Source organism: Leptidea sinapis, chromosome 35 (genome assembly GCF_905404315.1).
Source record: "Leptidea sinapis chromosome 35, ilLepSina1.1, whole genome shotgun sequence".
Classification (NCBI taxonomy): domain Eukaryota; kingdom Metazoa; phylum Arthropoda; class Insecta; order Lepidoptera; family Pieridae; genus Leptidea; species Leptidea sinapis.
Window position 1 is genome coordinate 4021999 of NC_066299.1, and position 17894 is coordinate 4039892.

Genomic DNA, 17894 nt, shown 5'->3' on the forward strand with positions numbered 1-17894 from the left:
TTGCATTCAAGATCAGTCAAGTCAGTCTCGTCTCCGCTTTGGTGGAAACTAGGCCAAACAGCTCGTACACACTCTACCTACGGACAGCCAGCGGTTTTTTGCTGGTCAGGTATGCCGCTGCACTTGTCAGCCACAGATTATATTTCAGATGTGACACCCATGTACAACGGTACTACATGTTATGTTTTAACCGTAGATTATAAATACGTCTATATAAAACTATGAGAGCTGTGAAAACGTCGAAAAAAAGAGTAAATCTCTATTTTGAGCAATGCACGTACACTTGTCATCGGTTGTCTACCAGCGAGAGGCTCGTAGACGTATAAATTATTCTAGGTTTTAACTATTAACGATTAACAACGCCATTGGGGCCGCGGTATTAATTTTTTATTTTCATATTAATATTAATTTCATATTAATTTTATTTTGATTGTAGTTATTAGACATTACTTTGAAGTCATTGTTTACGCCTATTATACTTTATTAAGTTTCTCTTTTTTGTGATAATTTAGTTTTAATATAAGCACTTTACGCCTGAAACACAGGTTTACCTAGTTCAGGCACAGTGTTAACTAGCTTTTAAGTAACACTTGTATTATTATTCTTATTTTGTAACTTAATTAACATTTCTTTATAAATAAATTAAATTGTGCGGCAAACCCGCCGGCGTGTGTAGTGTGTAGAAGCCATCGGAGTAGTAATGCGTGTTATATCTCACCGTCGGTTTACTTGTGGGCATGTTTGAGGTCCTCGTCGTCGGAACAGTCCTCGTCGTGAGTGTGCGTGAGCCGACGCGGGGTCTCGGGTCGTACGTGCGGCACCGACGTCTGGGCCTGCCGATACACATTACATTTGTTTATATGGTGAACTAATAATTAATAGGCGAATTTTAAAGAAAACAAATTATGGAAGGAACGTTGGAATTATAAAAATAAGTAGCTATAAACCATCTAGGATAAATTTGGCATCGGATGGTGGTAGTTTCATGTCGATACGATCAGTGGTAAAGGTGTGATTGAGCCTCAAACACAGCCCATATATATATATATAGAAGACTAGTCGTTCCCGCCCGCTTCCCTGTGCGAATTTTAAAAGGAAATAAATTAATGAAAGAACGCTGGAACTCGAGAAATAAGTAGCTTTAAACTATCTAGGATACATTTTCCGTCGAATGGTGGTAGTTTCATGTCGATAAGATTAGTGGTTTAGGCGTGATTGAGCCTCAATTAAAAAAAAATTTTTCAATATATATATATATTTATAGAAGATTTGTATTTTGTATCCATTGACGCCTTAAGTTTCATATTTCACCGTGACGTTAAACGGAGTAACGTTACGGTTTGCCGTGAAACCCCCTTCGTAAGAATATACTGTAAAATTAAGTGCATAAAAACTAAGTTCCCTCTTGGAGTTGCAGCCTATCGTGTATTTAGCTGATAGTTTTTTTTTTAAAGTAATATATAAATATTAAATACTAATTATTTAATAATTAATTGTCAAAGCAATCTTTGCAAGATTTTTACAAAATTGTTTTTATCTAAATACGTAGAATAGCACGAGGAATAAATGATTTTTGCTTCGTTAGGCCAAAGAAGTATAACTTCTTGCGTGCATATATAAGTACATACACACATTTTTTATTTTCAAAACTATCAGTTCTCTCTACACCCCGTTTGACAGTACTCATGGGAATTGTAGTATTAAGGCAACAGCTGTTTTATTATCTATACTAGAACAGGAATTATGAAACTCTACATAACATATATTTTTATTATTAGGTATTTTTGAATTTCTCTGAACAACAATTTTTTTTATGGAATAGGAGGACAAACGAGAGCACACCTGGTGTCAAATGATCACCACCGCCTACATTATCTTGCAACAACAGAGAAATCACAGGAGCGTTGCCGGCCTTTAAGGAAGGTGTACGCGCTTTTTTTGAAGGTACCCATGTCGTATCGACCCGGACACACCGCACAAGGAAGCTCATTCCACAGCTTTAACTACTTACTATCAATTATTATGAAGTTTCATATCTGGCAGGAATCACGTGACAGACTTGTTTTTACGATGGAATTTGTAATGATAATTATCAATACGCCATTGAGAATTTGAAAACGAAGTCCTTGTAAATGTCTATACTATATATATAACATATAACTTGATTGTCTATAGAGTAAAAACTATTGTATCTAGATAATAAAATATCTCATACCTTCAAATCATTATTAAGATCCAGTGCAGAATCGCTCTCTAATGAAGTTACTTCCGCGATGTTGGCAGGGACTCGCCCGACCGCGTTCACTAGACGAGACCTTAAAAAAAAAATACAACATTTATTTAACTAGGCAAGCAGTATTTTTCCAAATAACAGATCTAGCAAGAATTGTATTATCGACCAGTTGTTATCAGTGCTCTAGCTATTGGACACGCACCTGTCGATAGTGGGCGTGTCCACTGTGAAGCGCTGCTCGTGAGCGACGGTGGACTCGTGAGGCATCAACATGGCGGGCGCGCGGAACATGTAGCAGAACGGGTAGTACATCAGGTTGAGGAACGACGCGGCGTACAGGTCCGCGTACCTCACCACCTGACCAACAAAACAAATTGTATTATCAAAATAAGGGACGAGACGAGCAGGGCGTACAGCGGATGGTAATTGATACTGCGCATTACAATGCAGTGCCGCTCAGGATTCTTGAAAAATCCAAAAATTCTGGGAGGCACTTCACTTGCGCTCATCACCTTGAGACATAAGATGTCAAGTCTCATTTGCCCAGTAATTTTACTAGCTACAGCGCCCTTCAAACCAAAACACAGTAATGCTTACTGCTTCACGGCAGAAATAGGCGCCGTTGTGGTACCCATAATCTAGCCGGCATCCTGTGCAAAGGAGCACCCCACTGGTAAACTGAAGTGGTAGTGGGCAGAGCACATAGTTTGGACACGGACAGATGGCGCCCCACAAGATGGACCGACGATCTGGTCAATATCGTCGGAATACGTTGGATGACGGTAGCACAAGACCAATCGTGGTGGAGATCTTTGGGGCCTTTATCCATCAGTGGACGTCTTCCGGCTGATATGGTGATGATGATTATATCACTTATTGGTCACAATGTATCTATCCTATGTTGATTCTACCGCACGACTATTGAAGACCAAAAAGTCACCCTATTGCAGTATACTTGGTTTTTATTTTAGATTTCAGTTGTTTATATAGGTTTTTAAATTACATTCGGACGAACGGACAGAATAATCTAAACAATAGATGACCGATGGTAAGCCTATGGGTACAGAACCAAAAAAAAAACGAACCTGTGATGAGAAGAATGTTTGCCGAGATCCGGAGCGGAACAATGAGCCGAGCATTCCGTACGCGAGGTCCATTTTGTGTGTGACGTCACGAATAGACGCACGCAGCTTCGATATATCGGGCTTCTCCTTCGTGCTTGAGTCTAGGTCTCTGGAATTTGATTATTTTTTTTTAATTTTTGACTACGACATACATTTACAAGTAAATACACGTTTGTGATTAAATACTGTTTGCAAATATTAGCACTAGCTAGATCAGTTTTTCACCCCCAAAAAACCTCATGTATTAAATTCCATCCAATTCGTTAAAGGCCTTTGCAAAATAAACAGTATAGGCCCAACTGCTGGATAGTGAATAACCAAGTCCAGAATACCAGAGGTCAAGAGATGCGTTTTCGGCCTTTGCGGTAACAGAATGCCCTAAGGTTGATGGTTCCTAAATAGAAATATAAACACACTTTATTAGCAATAAAAAACACTCACACAAAAAACAATAATTTACAATATGAATTAAAATATTAAAATACTAAATTAAATAACTTAACAAATATTATAAAAAATTAATAATAAATAAATAATAATAACAGTGTGAGCGTGATTCCCTGCTAAAAGGAGCTGACTCAGTATATTGTTGTGTCAGTGCAGAAGACACCAACACAACACTGGTTTTCAGCAGCCCCTCGTGACATTTGAAGTAGAAAGTTCCTTTAGTCTTTCCATTGCAAATTAATTTGCGTAGGTATCAAAGTAAGTAGTGTAATAAAATAAAAATAAGTAAATAATTGTAATAATAATAAATATTAAATCGTTCTATAAACTATACGTAACTGTATATAATATAATAAAGGTGGCATTAGGTACTATAAATGAGATATAAATATATTGGTGAACATTAAATAATGATAAAAATACAGAATTGTGTTAATTTATAAGATACATTGCACATCAAGGATAATTATTATATAATGATTCTAAAATAGTTTTTTTATATTTCAATCTAAAATTTTGGACATTTTTTAATAGTCTTAAAGGTGGCGGTAAATTATTCCAGCACTCAGAGGCTACTAGCACTGTATCGGAAACTACCTCTGAACGCTGTTGAATGATGCCGGGGCACCGCTAATATCTGCGAGGCAGATCTGGTCTTTATATTATTAGCACTGCGTTGCCCTAGCCATTCAAGTTTTTTATACAAGTAAAGGGGTACTTTAGTGTGTATGATACCGAAAAGCAACGTTGCTAAATGCAGACACCTCCTATTCATATCAATGACACATCATTTTATACAGCAGCCGTCAGTTGATTTTACAAAGTGGTTGTGTATGCGTATTCTTGCGAAACGCGAAGTTTTTTAATGCCAGACATCAACATGATTCGGGTTAATTTTCACATACTAACGTAATGTCCGGTAATCCATCTCAGTTTCTGGTATCGACCTGAACAACTCCTCTGAGCCCTTAATTTATTTTTTTATTTATTTATGTTATTGGAGAATCTACAGCTGAATACTTCACAATAGACACATGATAAAATAACAGAAAGCCATTTACAGATTCTTAATGTGATATAATATGCTCTAGGACTAGAAGATAAAGAGAGACTCGCATTTAACTGCAAAGAATCAAGCAAATCGGTGATGATAGTCAATGTCGCCGTTGCATGTGGTGGTGTGAACCACTGTCTCGATAAGATGAATTTGTTGCGCCCATTCTTCTCAGGTTTGAGGCATTCCTTTTGGAATGGGTGGTAGTTTATGACTTTCAATAAGTGATGTCATATCCTATTTTGATTAAAAATATTTGAATTTGATGAAAAACGAGCTGACTGTAGATTAGACATAATTTGATGGTAATCCAGCATCAAGCGTAACATTAATCTATTCCTTCTATTGTTTTTCTCCTCTGCGGTCCCATACAAGCTGCAGACACTCAAAAAAAGCGATACCTACACTCACTATCGCCCAAACTGACTCGTTATCTCATTAAGCTTTAAGCCGACACACACAGCCTTGAGTGCAAAGCATGTCTGGTAGAAGTTGAAACGGTCACTCACGTAATTCTGCAATATACAGGATTGGCCAACCAAAGTGTATTCTCGAAATACTTTCTAAGAAACGAAGTCGCCTCCGAGAGGCATGCAAACATGCCAGGAAGTGTTCTAAAATTCTCGTAGAAGCTGGATTGGTTGGAGTTGAAGGTCAACATTGCGCGCAAATTGTCGCAATTAAGGGGTATTATTCCGGAAATAATAGTCCCGATACACATACCGAAATGTTAAGGAAAATATTTCAGATTGGATTCAGTTACATTCTAGAAGATTCTTTGTTTTATAGCAGGAAACGGAGAATTTCCTTTTTTTCATACAGATCAATGTGTATAGAGGAATATATGCACCTATGATCCGTATAGAATAATGGATGGATAAATTTTCAAGCAATCTCCAGATTATCCCTGGGATTGATGCATTAAATATTTTTTGAGGGTTTTTATCAGACTATTTAGTAATATAACTTGTAGTTTGGAAGTACTTACTTGTACATATCGCCGAGCTGTATATCCAAGTTTTGCAGTTGCGCGAACAATTGGCACTTGTCTGTCCATACATGCAACTCCTGCACCAGTTCGGGCACGATAAGGAAGGTGCGCCAGCCGCCTATCTTCTTCGACTTGAGGATGTCGCCGAAGATGTGGTCACCGACGTATAGCACGTCCTTGCCCTTCGCGCTTATCAGTTCCGTGAATACGTCGCATGAACCTATAGGTAATATAGAAAAACTAGTTAGCGAAATGACAAAAATAGAAATAAAATAAGGAAAAACGAGAGACCCACGCTCTTGCTGGCTATACTCTAATCTCTAATATACAGCTCTACTGATCAATTTAGAGTCTCTTCGCCATAAGAGAAACCAGCGAAACCAAACGAAACGAACGGCCTGACGGCCACGAACACTTTCATAAGAGTAAACGACAGAGAAGCTAGCGAAATATAATAATTTTATTGTAAAGTTAACATCATAACTTCAAAAGAAATACTTTAGAGGCGAAATTCAACAATGAGACCACACCCTAGAACTAAATTATTTCAGGGGTGCCACAAGGTAGCATATTGTGTCCCGTATTATATTTAACATTTACTACTGACTTGACTCTATAGCAGCGATATATTATGGAGATGTCACAGCCGCACTGTCCATGTATAAGAACCCAATACCCCTTGTATTGGGTTCATATATCAAGCAAGCACGTCATCGACTACAACAAAATCTAACAATTCCATTAATCCACCAAAAATTCTGTACAATTAGTGGCTTTTTCGCGATGAAAATTAAATGATATACTTATTGAATATCTAATCACAACCATCACAACAAACTTAGAGGATATAACACCGTCACTCCATCCATTATCATGCGGATGATAGCAGTTAATATTTAATATCAAATTATGTACGTCATACATAAATTATGTACATCAGCTTAATACATTTTCACCTAGCAACAATTATTGAAAGATATTTGTAATATATGATAGAGTTGATGACTATTAATTACTCTGACCTTGAAATATTGATCTGAAAACGTGAGAAGGTCATCTTCAAAGAGAGAGACTAAAAAATGTCTCGTATGCTCATAGGTCACTGCAGTTATTTATTAACATTTTGGCATTTTTTTCACGATGTTCTTAAATAATTATGTCGTTCAATACTCAACGACGTTCTCTACACATATAAAGACATATTTTTCGCAGTCTGATAACGGAACGGAATAGTGTGCTTATAGGCTATGTAAGAACACTTTTCTTCTTAGTCGTGTGTCAACTACCATAGTTCGAATCAAATCTGCGGGCCTACCATGATCTCTAATTGCAATTCAATTGACAACCTAAAATGAACTGCTTTGCTATTTCGTACCACGACGTCATTAAAGCTATATAATTTAGGTTGTCTGCAAACGCATTGACGCCTTTGAGATGTGGTGCTGGAGAAAGATGTTCCGTATCCCCTGGACAGCATTTCGATCTAATCTCTCCATACTGCGTGAACTCAGGATCTCCACGCGATTGTCTGCGCAGAGTTTTAGAATACTTCGGTCACATCGCAAAGAAGGACGATGGAAACCTTCCCATCTATTTTGCCGACCACTTGAAGGCTCATTGTGGTCGGCAAAATAGATGGGAAGAGGCCTCGTGGACGCAGTCCAACACGATGGTCCGATCAGATCCGCTCCGCCCTCGACTCTACGGTTCACATTGCCTTTCACACCGCCAGAGACATGAATAGATGGAGAGCGATCATACGTGAGAAAGTGATACAGAGGGGTGGTCATGATCCTCAGTACTGAGGATTACGACGCAGGGAGAATTTAGGTTGACGTCAAATCAACTGATTAAATCGCAATGATGTCAATTGAATGTCAAAAATGATGTCAATTGAATCGCAAACTGATTTAGTTCGTTCATTCATTCGTACCATGAGGTAATATTTCAACCTAAACTGGATAGCTTATGTGTCAAAGTGAGCGATTCGAAAAAAGTTACTGTGCTACTTCCTTAAGGAAAGTGAATCGTGTTGTTAATAACTTTAAAAAAATAGTGAAAACATACAGAAAAGGAAAATTTTATTGATGAAAGATGAGATGAGAATACTTTATTGGACTTTTTTGTAAAACAAAACACTGAAAATAAATACCAAAAATGAAAATACTAAATACGAGGCAGTAAGGGCCCGGGCTATAGCCTGTTTGCAAGAACAAATTAAAAAAAAATGTACTCTGTGCTCCTGTCAAATCTAACATCAATGGAGGTGCTTTCATAACTCGTTATTTTTACGAAAACAGCTAAGCAAACATTTAATTTGTAATTCAAAGAACTATATTTATTTATATTACTATTATTTAATAAGTACAAAAAAGGGCTTAATGGTTTAAAATTGAACGCAATTTTAAAATGTATTTTTAGTATTTTCTACGCAAAAAAACCGCTAAAATCATATCATTTTAGGTTTCGAAACGCAACGCATATAGTTAGTTAGAGTAAGAGAGACAAAGTTATGCAACGACTGTAGAGCGTCATCTCTCTCTCACACCGCAGACCACAGACAAATTTATTTCGTTCATACTTCATAAGCGATCCAAACGCCATTCAGTAAAAGGCACTTCATGGTACGAATTTTAGTGATTCAGTTTAGGTACCTAAAGTGAACTGCATCGGAATCGCATCGCTTATTAAAAGTTGATGGTAGGCCTTCTGAACTGATTAAATGATTTACATTGCTGCTTATTGAATATTTAATACAACTGAAGTAAATGCGGTAATGTATAGATACGTTTTTTTGGTATAATTTGCGGTATGTTCCATTAGTTTCGGCTTTGTTTTTATACGACGGGATTTGTCTGTTATTAAAACATTCATTAAAGTCATGTGTAAATATCCAGCCATAGCTTATTATAGAGTAGATTAACAGCGACCGTAACTGGATGGTAATTATGTAATGAGTGTCGCCCATGATGTTGCAAAACCAGAGATTTGCAAGGACATCGTCAGCCTCAAATTATGAAGTACGCATATATAGAGAACGTAGTTTATGTGGCTATTTTACTGTGGGGTCATGCCGCTGACATTGATATAGTGTTTGCTCTGCAAAAGAAAACTGTTCGTGCTATACATCAGCTTGGTTATAGACAGTCTTTCAAAGAAAAATTTATAGAAATCAATATTATGACTGTTCATTGTCAGTACATTTATGAAGCTTTATAAAACATACACAAAAATCGTCACCGTTTTGTTCCAAATAGAGATTTTTGTTTTTATAACACTCGAAATAAGGGATTGCTTGTAACTAATTCTAGTAGGATTCAATAAGATAAAAAATAGCTTTAAGGGTAAATGTATTATACACTTTTATAAAAAAGTCCCAGCCACTGTTCAGGCATTATCTATAAATAAATTATTTTATAGCAAAAGCAATTACAGTACAATATTGTATATTTTTGAGAGTTGTGTGCGCCGCTCCTTCTCTCTCAGAGCGCCATTTCTTTCCGAAGCGATAATACTATCTAGTATATTAGAAATGACATCAAAAATAATTCTAAAGGAATCAATTTTGAGAAAATAAATGCCTTTTCAAAAGTGGAGTTTCGTGTGGAGCCTCGATTCTAATCTATGATTTTGTAGAAAGGGTTCTTAGCCTAATTAACTCTTTGAATTCCAGCCGTTTCAAAGATTACTGGAAACAGACAGACATACCGATAGAGTTTTTTTTCTTGTTATAATACCGATATACCGGTTCTACTCGCTCTATTTTTAACACGTATTAAATAACAAACAAAACGCCATTGACCGTGTTAACAAACTGCGTTAGTCGTGTTTCTATAAATGGCAATATGTACTTACTTAAGTAGCACATAGACTTGTTCAATACAATTTTCCATACTGATTTAGATTTATGTCTTCACAAATAAATGACCCTGGACTGTTAACTGAATACGAAGTGAAGTAATAAAGTACTTTTCAGAATTATCGACAGTGGGAGGCTCCTTTGCAAAGGATGCCGGCTAGATTATGGGTACCACAACGGCACCTATTTCTGCCGTGAAGCAGTAATGTGTAAGCATTACTGTGTTTCGGTCTGAAGGGCGCCGCAGCTAGTGAAAAGACAGCGCAAATGAGACTACATCTTATGGTCTCAGGGTGACGAGCGCAATTGTAGTGCTGCTCAGAATTTTTGGGTTTTTCAAGAATCCTGAGCGGCACTGCATTGTAATGGACAGGGCGTATCAATAATCATCAGTTGAATTAGTATTTCCCACGTCCATGCATATAAAGAACGACGGCGCAAACAGCTAGCCAAAGATTTCCTTTCTCTTTCACTCGCCCCATAAACTCTTTCTCTTTCGTATGTTCGTTTTCTTTTGCCGTCGCGTCGTTATCTAAATGTGGACCCGGCCTTATTCGAAACCATTTATTAACTTCACGCTTATTTCAAACCAAAGTGAGCGACAGAGTAGTGTAAGCGATTTGAGTTAGTATATTTGAAAGAATAGCTCTTTGCCCAATATAAAGTTTTCTTTTTAAATTTAAATTGTAATTTAACACAGCAATCATAAGCTGCACAATGCTTTTTTTCTTAGTAAGTTACCAAACACAAAAAATTTGTTTGTTTTATATGTACGTGTTTATCTCTCTTACCTATTTATATTTATCTGTGGCTAATGTAGTTGGTTTCACAAATAACTTACTTCATATTTATAAGTTACAGTAAAATGTTATTGAATATTAAAATTTGAAATTGCATAATGTTCAAAAACAATCAATGTTATAAATCATATAAAAATATAATTTCACAATGCACAGTATATACATATTGAACTTTTTAACCGACTTCGAAAAGGAGGTTGTCAATTCGATTAGTATTTTTTTTATGTATGTGTACACCGATTATGTAGAGATTAATGATCCGATTTCCGTTATTTTAGTTTGATGCGGAATGTTTGCCATTTGGTCCCATAGAAAATTTGACATAGTTTCGCCCAGTAGTTTTCATTTTATGAATATTTTTGTTTACGTGCATGATTTTACTATCGTTTTTGAACTGCTTGTTAATTGGAGTTTTCCTTTAGTTTCTTTATATATTACTAGCTGACCCAGCAAAAGTTGTATTGCCATATAAAGTAATTAAAAAAAATTGCGGGTATAAAAAGTAGATGCAGAATAATATTAAAATCGCGATACAAAAATTGTTGTAGATCGTAGAAGGGCGAAAATTTTAAGTTGTATCTATTTTTTAATGCTGACTCATAATAAAATATGATTTAAAAAAAAAATGTCAAAACGATCACTGGGGGTGGACTACCCTTACTATTCAGGGGGATGAAAAATAGATGTTGTTCGATTCTCAGACCTACCCAATATGCACACAAAATTTCATGAGAGTCGGTCTAGTCGTTTCGGAGGAGTTTAACTACAAAAACCGCGACACGAGAATTTTATATATTAGACTAGCTGACCCGACAGACGTTGTTCTGTATATAATAAATAAAATAATGTTTTTATATGAATTTGTCAATAATATATCATAACATCAAAAATTACTTCGTAAAATATGCACCCTGCTGTCGTAATGAAATTGTTTCACAGCAGAACTGTCAAACCGTGCGTCAATAAATTCTCTAATAGAAATTATGTATGGACACGTCAAAGAAAAAACAAATTTGTTGTTTTTATTTAATTTAGCAGCATTTTCCTATTTATTCACCTTTTAAACCTTCTCTGGACTTCCACAAATAATTCAAGACCTAAATTTGCCAAATCGGTCCAGCCGTTCTCGAGTTTTGGCGAGACTAATAATAATAATAATAAAGCCTTTATTACAGTTAACAAAACAAAAATTTACTTACTAGCTAATAGACATACTATAAAACATTTTAATTAATTAATTTATCTTACATAACTATATTATTAACCTAATTATTAGCAGTAACTTTTAAACAGTCTGTGTCCTCTTTCTGTTAACTGTTTGTCCTTCGACAAAGGCCTCCTCCAAGGTCTTCCATTCTTTCCGGTTCCTTGTTATTCTATTCCATAGTGATCCTCCTATCTGTTTCAGTTCATTCTCCCATCGTATGAACTGTCTTCCTCTATTCCTCTTATCTCCTCTGGGGTACCATTCAGTTATTGATCTAGTCCATTTTGGTGTTTCATCCCTCATAAAGTGGCCTACCCATCTCCATTTCAAAGTGCGTATTGTTTTCTCTATGCTTTTGAACTTAGTTTTTCCTTTGATATGATCCAATCGCAGTTTGTCTTGGCGCTTTACCCCAACTACACTTCGTTCTATTGAGTTTTGGCAAACTTTTAACTTACTTAGTTGTTTTTGGGTAAGGGCCCAGGTCTGACAACCATAGGTAAGGCAAGGCAGTATTATATATATAGAATTGGTCGAGTCTTATAATAGCTTTACTCTCGGCATATACTTTTTTCACGATGCGAATGAATTTCTGATGTACACCTTGTTGTTCAAGTGCGCACCATATAGCATTGTGGTCCAACGTATCAAATGCTTTGTTGTAATCTACAAAGCCTATGTAATATTTCTTTTTATATTCCGAGTATTTTTGCAGGACTTGCTTGACAACATGGATATGGTCTAAAGTTGAAAACTTACTCCTAAATCCTGCCTGTTTTTTCGGTTGGTTAAATTCTAATATATTTGTGCACCTAGAAAGCAAGATTTTGGAAAATATTTTATATATGTTTGACATAAGACTTATCAGTCTGTAATTTGCAATGTCTTTTTTATCACCCTTTTTGTGTATTAATATTATAGTTGATTTGGTCCAGTCTGCCGGGATAAGTTCTGAATCTAGGATATCATTATATAGCTCTGTTAGTCTTGGTGCTGATTCTTCTATTGTGACCTTTAATAATTCGTTCGTTATTTGATCTTCTCCCGGCGCTTTGTCATCTTTTTGGGTTTTTATGGCTTTTAGGGTTTCTGAAAGTAGAACTCTGGGAACAGGTTCTTGATTTCTTATTTCTTCAGTACCTTGGTTTGGCGAGACTAACGAACAGCAATTCATTTTTATATATATTAGATTACTTATTATTAACACATTAGTCATTAGTTAGGGTCTTAGGCTACCTGTCATTCATAGCTAACAAACTTTCTTCACGATATTTTAGTGTCTCACAAGAACGTGAAATATGGGAACTATATTGTTTAAGGCACGCGGAACCTTTTGTAGGCCTACCCATAGCTACTTAAAAAAATACTATTAAATATATTATGTCAATAAAAAGTAACGAAATCTTATAGTTTACCTGATTAATGACACGAAAAAGTAAAAAATGAAAAAAAAAAACCGACTTCAAAAACTCAAATAACCTAATACAGATTTAATTTAATACGCCTCTTATGCAAATCTTATACCTTTAATATTTATTAAATACTGTTATTTGTATGTGCTACCCATTGATAGGTTTGAAGTCGGTGCCATGCCAAAATATATAATAGCAGGTACCTACACTCGCCACGCGTGACGTTGAGCGGGATAGCTTTGTCTAACCCATAGGTTCTCAACGTGGGCGATAACGCCCCCCTGTGGGCGTTTGAGACTTTCGGGGGGGCAGTAGAAGACCCAGAGAAAATTAAGGGGCATTGAGATGGCGCAGATGGCGCGTGGGTAGATTAAAAAATATAGTCTAAAAAGGCAAAAAAATACACGAAAATACTCTAGAAAAAAACATATTCTCATAGTGGGCGGTGAGCAAAATAAGGTTGAGAAACTATGGTCTAACCAAACAACCCAAGCGGGCAAACAATATACAAATAGAACTTTTCTCTAAATCCATTCAATTGCAGTAACTAATGTTGCACAATACGTCAGCTGTATAGCTACAGATATACTGCTATAAACCTTTCAGTGACGCGAACTCGAGATTTTACGCGTCCAAAAAGTATTTAACTATAATATATACTGAAATTTACTTTTTTAATTATTTATTTAACGTGTGCGCTATTCATGAGCATGTCGGTGACGCGAAACCATGAGATTTTCCTCTACCAAAAAGTGCCCAACGCGGCTAAATAAGTTTTCACTTAAACATTTGAAAATGCCAGTTGTTAAATGAAATATGTAACCTATTTATATTCAAATTAGTAAATAGATACTTACCGCCCGAGTAAACAAGTCCCTCGTGTAAAGGCCCCACATGGTGTCCCATCTTCAGCGCTCCTGTCCGGGTGTCAACTTGACGCAGAGTGGTTCCCTCGCCGAAGAACAACGGCTTCTTGGCGTCTACCACTATCCAGTCGAAGTAGGTCCTCCAGTTTCTGTGTGGTTCGCCCGCCTACCACAATTACAATAATATAGTGGGAGGTATATATTCCAGTAGGACGCTCCTTTCCATAGGATGCCGGCTAGATTACCACCACTGAGTACCACAACGTCACCTAAAGGGGCCGTAGCGAAATTACTGGGCAAATGATACTTAATATAAGTTGTTAAGTGTCTCAAAGTGACGAGCGCAGTTGTAGTGCCGCTCAGAATTATTGGGTCTTTCAAGTTCATGAGTGACTGCATTGTAATGGGCAGGGCGTATCAATCACCATCAGCTGAACGTCCTGCTTGTCTCGTGCCTTATTAATATTATTATTAAAGGCGTATACTGTAAGCGCAAAGGTCGTAGTTCTGGTGTTATTAGAAATGTAACACAAGTGGGAATCCATTACTTTTCTTTAATTATGTAACCACTCGCCGGCCGTTGACTGATTATTCGCTGCAGTAGTTCAAGGCTTTATCAAATTTGTATAACGTAATAAATCCGTTGATAACATTATAATAATTGTTGAAGGTTATAAAAGTTATAACTTTGAACGAGATCACTTGTAATCTATAATTGTGTAAAATAACTTCATAATATGTTTACAATACACATGATATTAAAATATATTTTTGTATTTGTAATAAAATATACTTTTTACAAACAATTCGTTATTTTAAAAGCGATAGTCCCCACTTCTGGGATTAATTATACAAATTATATTTGTAACCAAAGTTTATGAACGTTGCTGGACTCAAACTCCCGACCTCTCCATCCGAGTGCTCTTTCCAACTGAGACAACCGTTGTAGCCCGCTCATTTTAATTAAACCTCATAGATTGTAATGAAATGTCATTCACTGAATTATTTGTAACTAGCTGACCCGACAGACGTTGTTCTGTATATAATAAATAAAATAATGTTTTAAAATGAATTTGTCAATAATACTTATATTATAACATCAAAAATTGCTTCGTAAAATATGCACCCTGCTGTCGTAATGAAATTGTTTCATAGCAGAACTGTCAAACCGTGCGTCAATAAATTCTCTCATAGAAGAATAGAAATTATGTATGGACACATCAAAGGAAAAACAAATTTGTTGTTTTAATTTAATTTAGCAGCATTTTCCTATTTATTCACCTTTTAAACCTTCTTTGGACTTCCACAAGTAATTCAAGACCAAAATTTGCCAAATCGGTCCAGCCGTTCTCGAGTTTTAGCGAGACTAACGAACAGCAATTCATTTTTATATATATAGAAGATATATGTACCGGATAAGTAATCACTATAAATTATTTATATTATACTTCAAACCTTCTCCGAAAGACGCTGCATCTTACGGTACAAGTGCCTTATTCCGATCGAGTCAGTAGTTTTCCAGTGTAACCGAAGGAAAAAAAAGGGTCTCCATTTAATAGTAAAGATAGATAGATAAAATAAAGGATAATTATTAATTATTTTGGACAAATATTTACTGTTCCTAGTATAAGGACACCCGTAATACTCGCATTAAGACATGCATTCCAACAAAAATAATGGTCTGACTTAAACAATTTCTCACCAACTTAAAGGGAAAACAAAAGACCCCTTATTTTAAATAAGCTCCATTTATTTATTGTTTTAATTTGTGATAATATTCATAAGTTAAAACGTTTTATTGTGTTTTTGTAAATTATAGGAAATATGTCAACCAAACTAAATTTTAACATCCAGTAATGCGTCATGTAATTAATGTAAATAGCAAAACCTTTGAATTTTATGCAACAATCTTAGAATTACACAAATTAAATTTGAAAACAAAATTTATGTACGATGCGGGCGCTCTTCCCTTGAGCCAACCCGTTCGAGTGACGTATCGCTTATAAACCTTGATGTATTGTTCAACTCTCAGGTTGTCAGGTTTCATAATCGAGAGTTGTACAAGACGAAATTGAAGACCCGCATCGTTCATAAATTTTGCTTTCAAATTTAATTTGTGCAATTAATCCCAGAAATGAAGGTTACATTAAAAAAACTAACAAAATATTTAATCTTAGAATTAGTTTTGTTACCCAACAGAAATTCATTATGTTCTGTTTTCTGCTACTCTTACACAACCATGAATAAGGAATTTATGAAATAAGCACTTTTAATTACAGCTATTAGCATACATATAGGGGCGAGCATTGGTTTTCTAACAAGGTAGACACTGTAGATCTAATAAGTTGTAGTTTTACCAGTGGGAGGCTCCTTTGCACTGGAAGTCCTCTAGATTATGGGTACTACAACGGCGCCTATTTATGCCGTGAAGCAGTAATGTGTAAACACTACTGCGTTTCGGTCTGAGAGGGCCCCATAGCTAGTGAAATTACTGGGCAAATCAGACTTAACTTCTTATGTCTCAAGGTGACGAGCGCAATTTTAGTGCCGCTCAGAATTTTTGGGTTTTTAAAGAACCCTGTGCGGTGCGGATACGCCCTACCCATAACAATGCAGTGATTGTTATAATAATAATAATAATATTGACACACTTTTTACACAAATTATCTTGCCCCAAGTTAAGCATAATATATAGCCTGTGTTATGGGTTACAAGACAATGATATATTAAATACAATATACTTACTTAAACATACATAAATTCATATAAACATACATAAATACATTTAAACATCCATGACTCGGAAACAAACATCCATATTCATCATATAAATGCTTGCACCTACCGGGATTCGAACCCGGGACCTCTTAGCTTAGTAGGTAGGATCGCTAACCACTCGGCTATACAGGCTATATATGTTATGGGTGGGGCGTATCAATTACCATCAGCTGAACGTCCTGCTCGTCTCGTCCCTTATTTGCATAAAAAAAAATTGAGCTATGTAATATAATCTGGAGATTGCTCACCGTAATTAGCGTAAGGAAAAATTTATGAGTGTTCAATACAAGTGTGGTTATAAAATAACGTAACCAAATTAACTTTTATTTACACCCATGCTTTAAATCCTCTATTAAAGATTCTAAAAAAAAAAGTTAGCTTATTGCCAACATTAAAACACCCATCTTCTAATAACCATTACATCATCCAAACGAGTGTTGTAATGTTGTACTGAATTTCATAACAACACTCCTTTGTTTTTTTTTTCGATCCCTTCATGCGCAAAGAGTTTCAACATACAGCCACATTCTTATTGCTCGATGCGTGGTATCCGTATGAATTTCAAAAAAAGAATATTTTCGTTTAGGCGCGTTCCACACTACCAGAACGTCGCGCGCCGTAAAAAAAAAGTAGGTTATTCGAATCCCTGCCATTTTTCTTGAAAAAATGAGCAATTCAAGTTAACATAATATTAAAGTAATTAACATAATATTAAAGTAAATTTTAATAATTGCTCTATACAAAATGTAAATTACAACTAAACATAAATAATTTTATCATTAACTAGCTGACCCTGCAAACGTTGTTTTGCCATATAAAGTATAATTCACGCGATAGTTTTATAAGTAATAAAATATTGCCTATATTATAGCCTGTACATCATTTTGTTCTATTGTCAATAGTTTTTGCAGCCCACGCAAAAATAGGTTTTCGATTTTACACCTTGTGTTACAAAATAGCAATTTTATTACGGATCCCTAATTTTGAAAAAAAAAACATAGCTTATAGCCTTCCCCGATAAATGGACTACCCAACACTGAAAGAATCATTCAAATCGGACCAGTAGTACCAGAGATTAGCGCGTTCAAACAAACACTGCAGCTTTATAATATTATTTAATTAT

At 35.7% G+C, this 17894-nt stretch overlaps 1 protein-coding gene across 5 annotated transcripts in view; it reads right to left on the reverse strand.

Annotated features, from left to right (window-relative positions):
- The window catches only part of LOC126975305 (cytosolic purine 5'-nucleotidase), a 51110-nt gene that overhangs the window by 4103 nt on the left and 29113 nt on the right, over positions 1–17894 (reverse strand). For all 5 annotated transcript variants that reach the window (XM_050823124.1, XM_050823123.1, XM_050823126.1 and 2 more), the window contains 6 exons: positions 13985–14159; positions 5847–6069; positions 3319–3466; positions 2436–2590; positions 2216–2315; positions 719–833 (listed from right to left, as the gene is read on the reverse strand). In XM_050823124.1, coding sequence (XP_050679081.1) covers positions 726–833; positions 2216–2315; positions 2436–2590; positions 3319–3466; positions 5847–6069; positions 13985–14159 — 909 coding nt within the window. In that variant the 3' untranslated portion in view covers positions 719–725. The remainder of the gene's footprint in view (positions 1–718; positions 834–2215; positions 2316–2435; positions 2591–3318; positions 3467–5846; positions 6070–13984; positions 14160–17894) is intronic.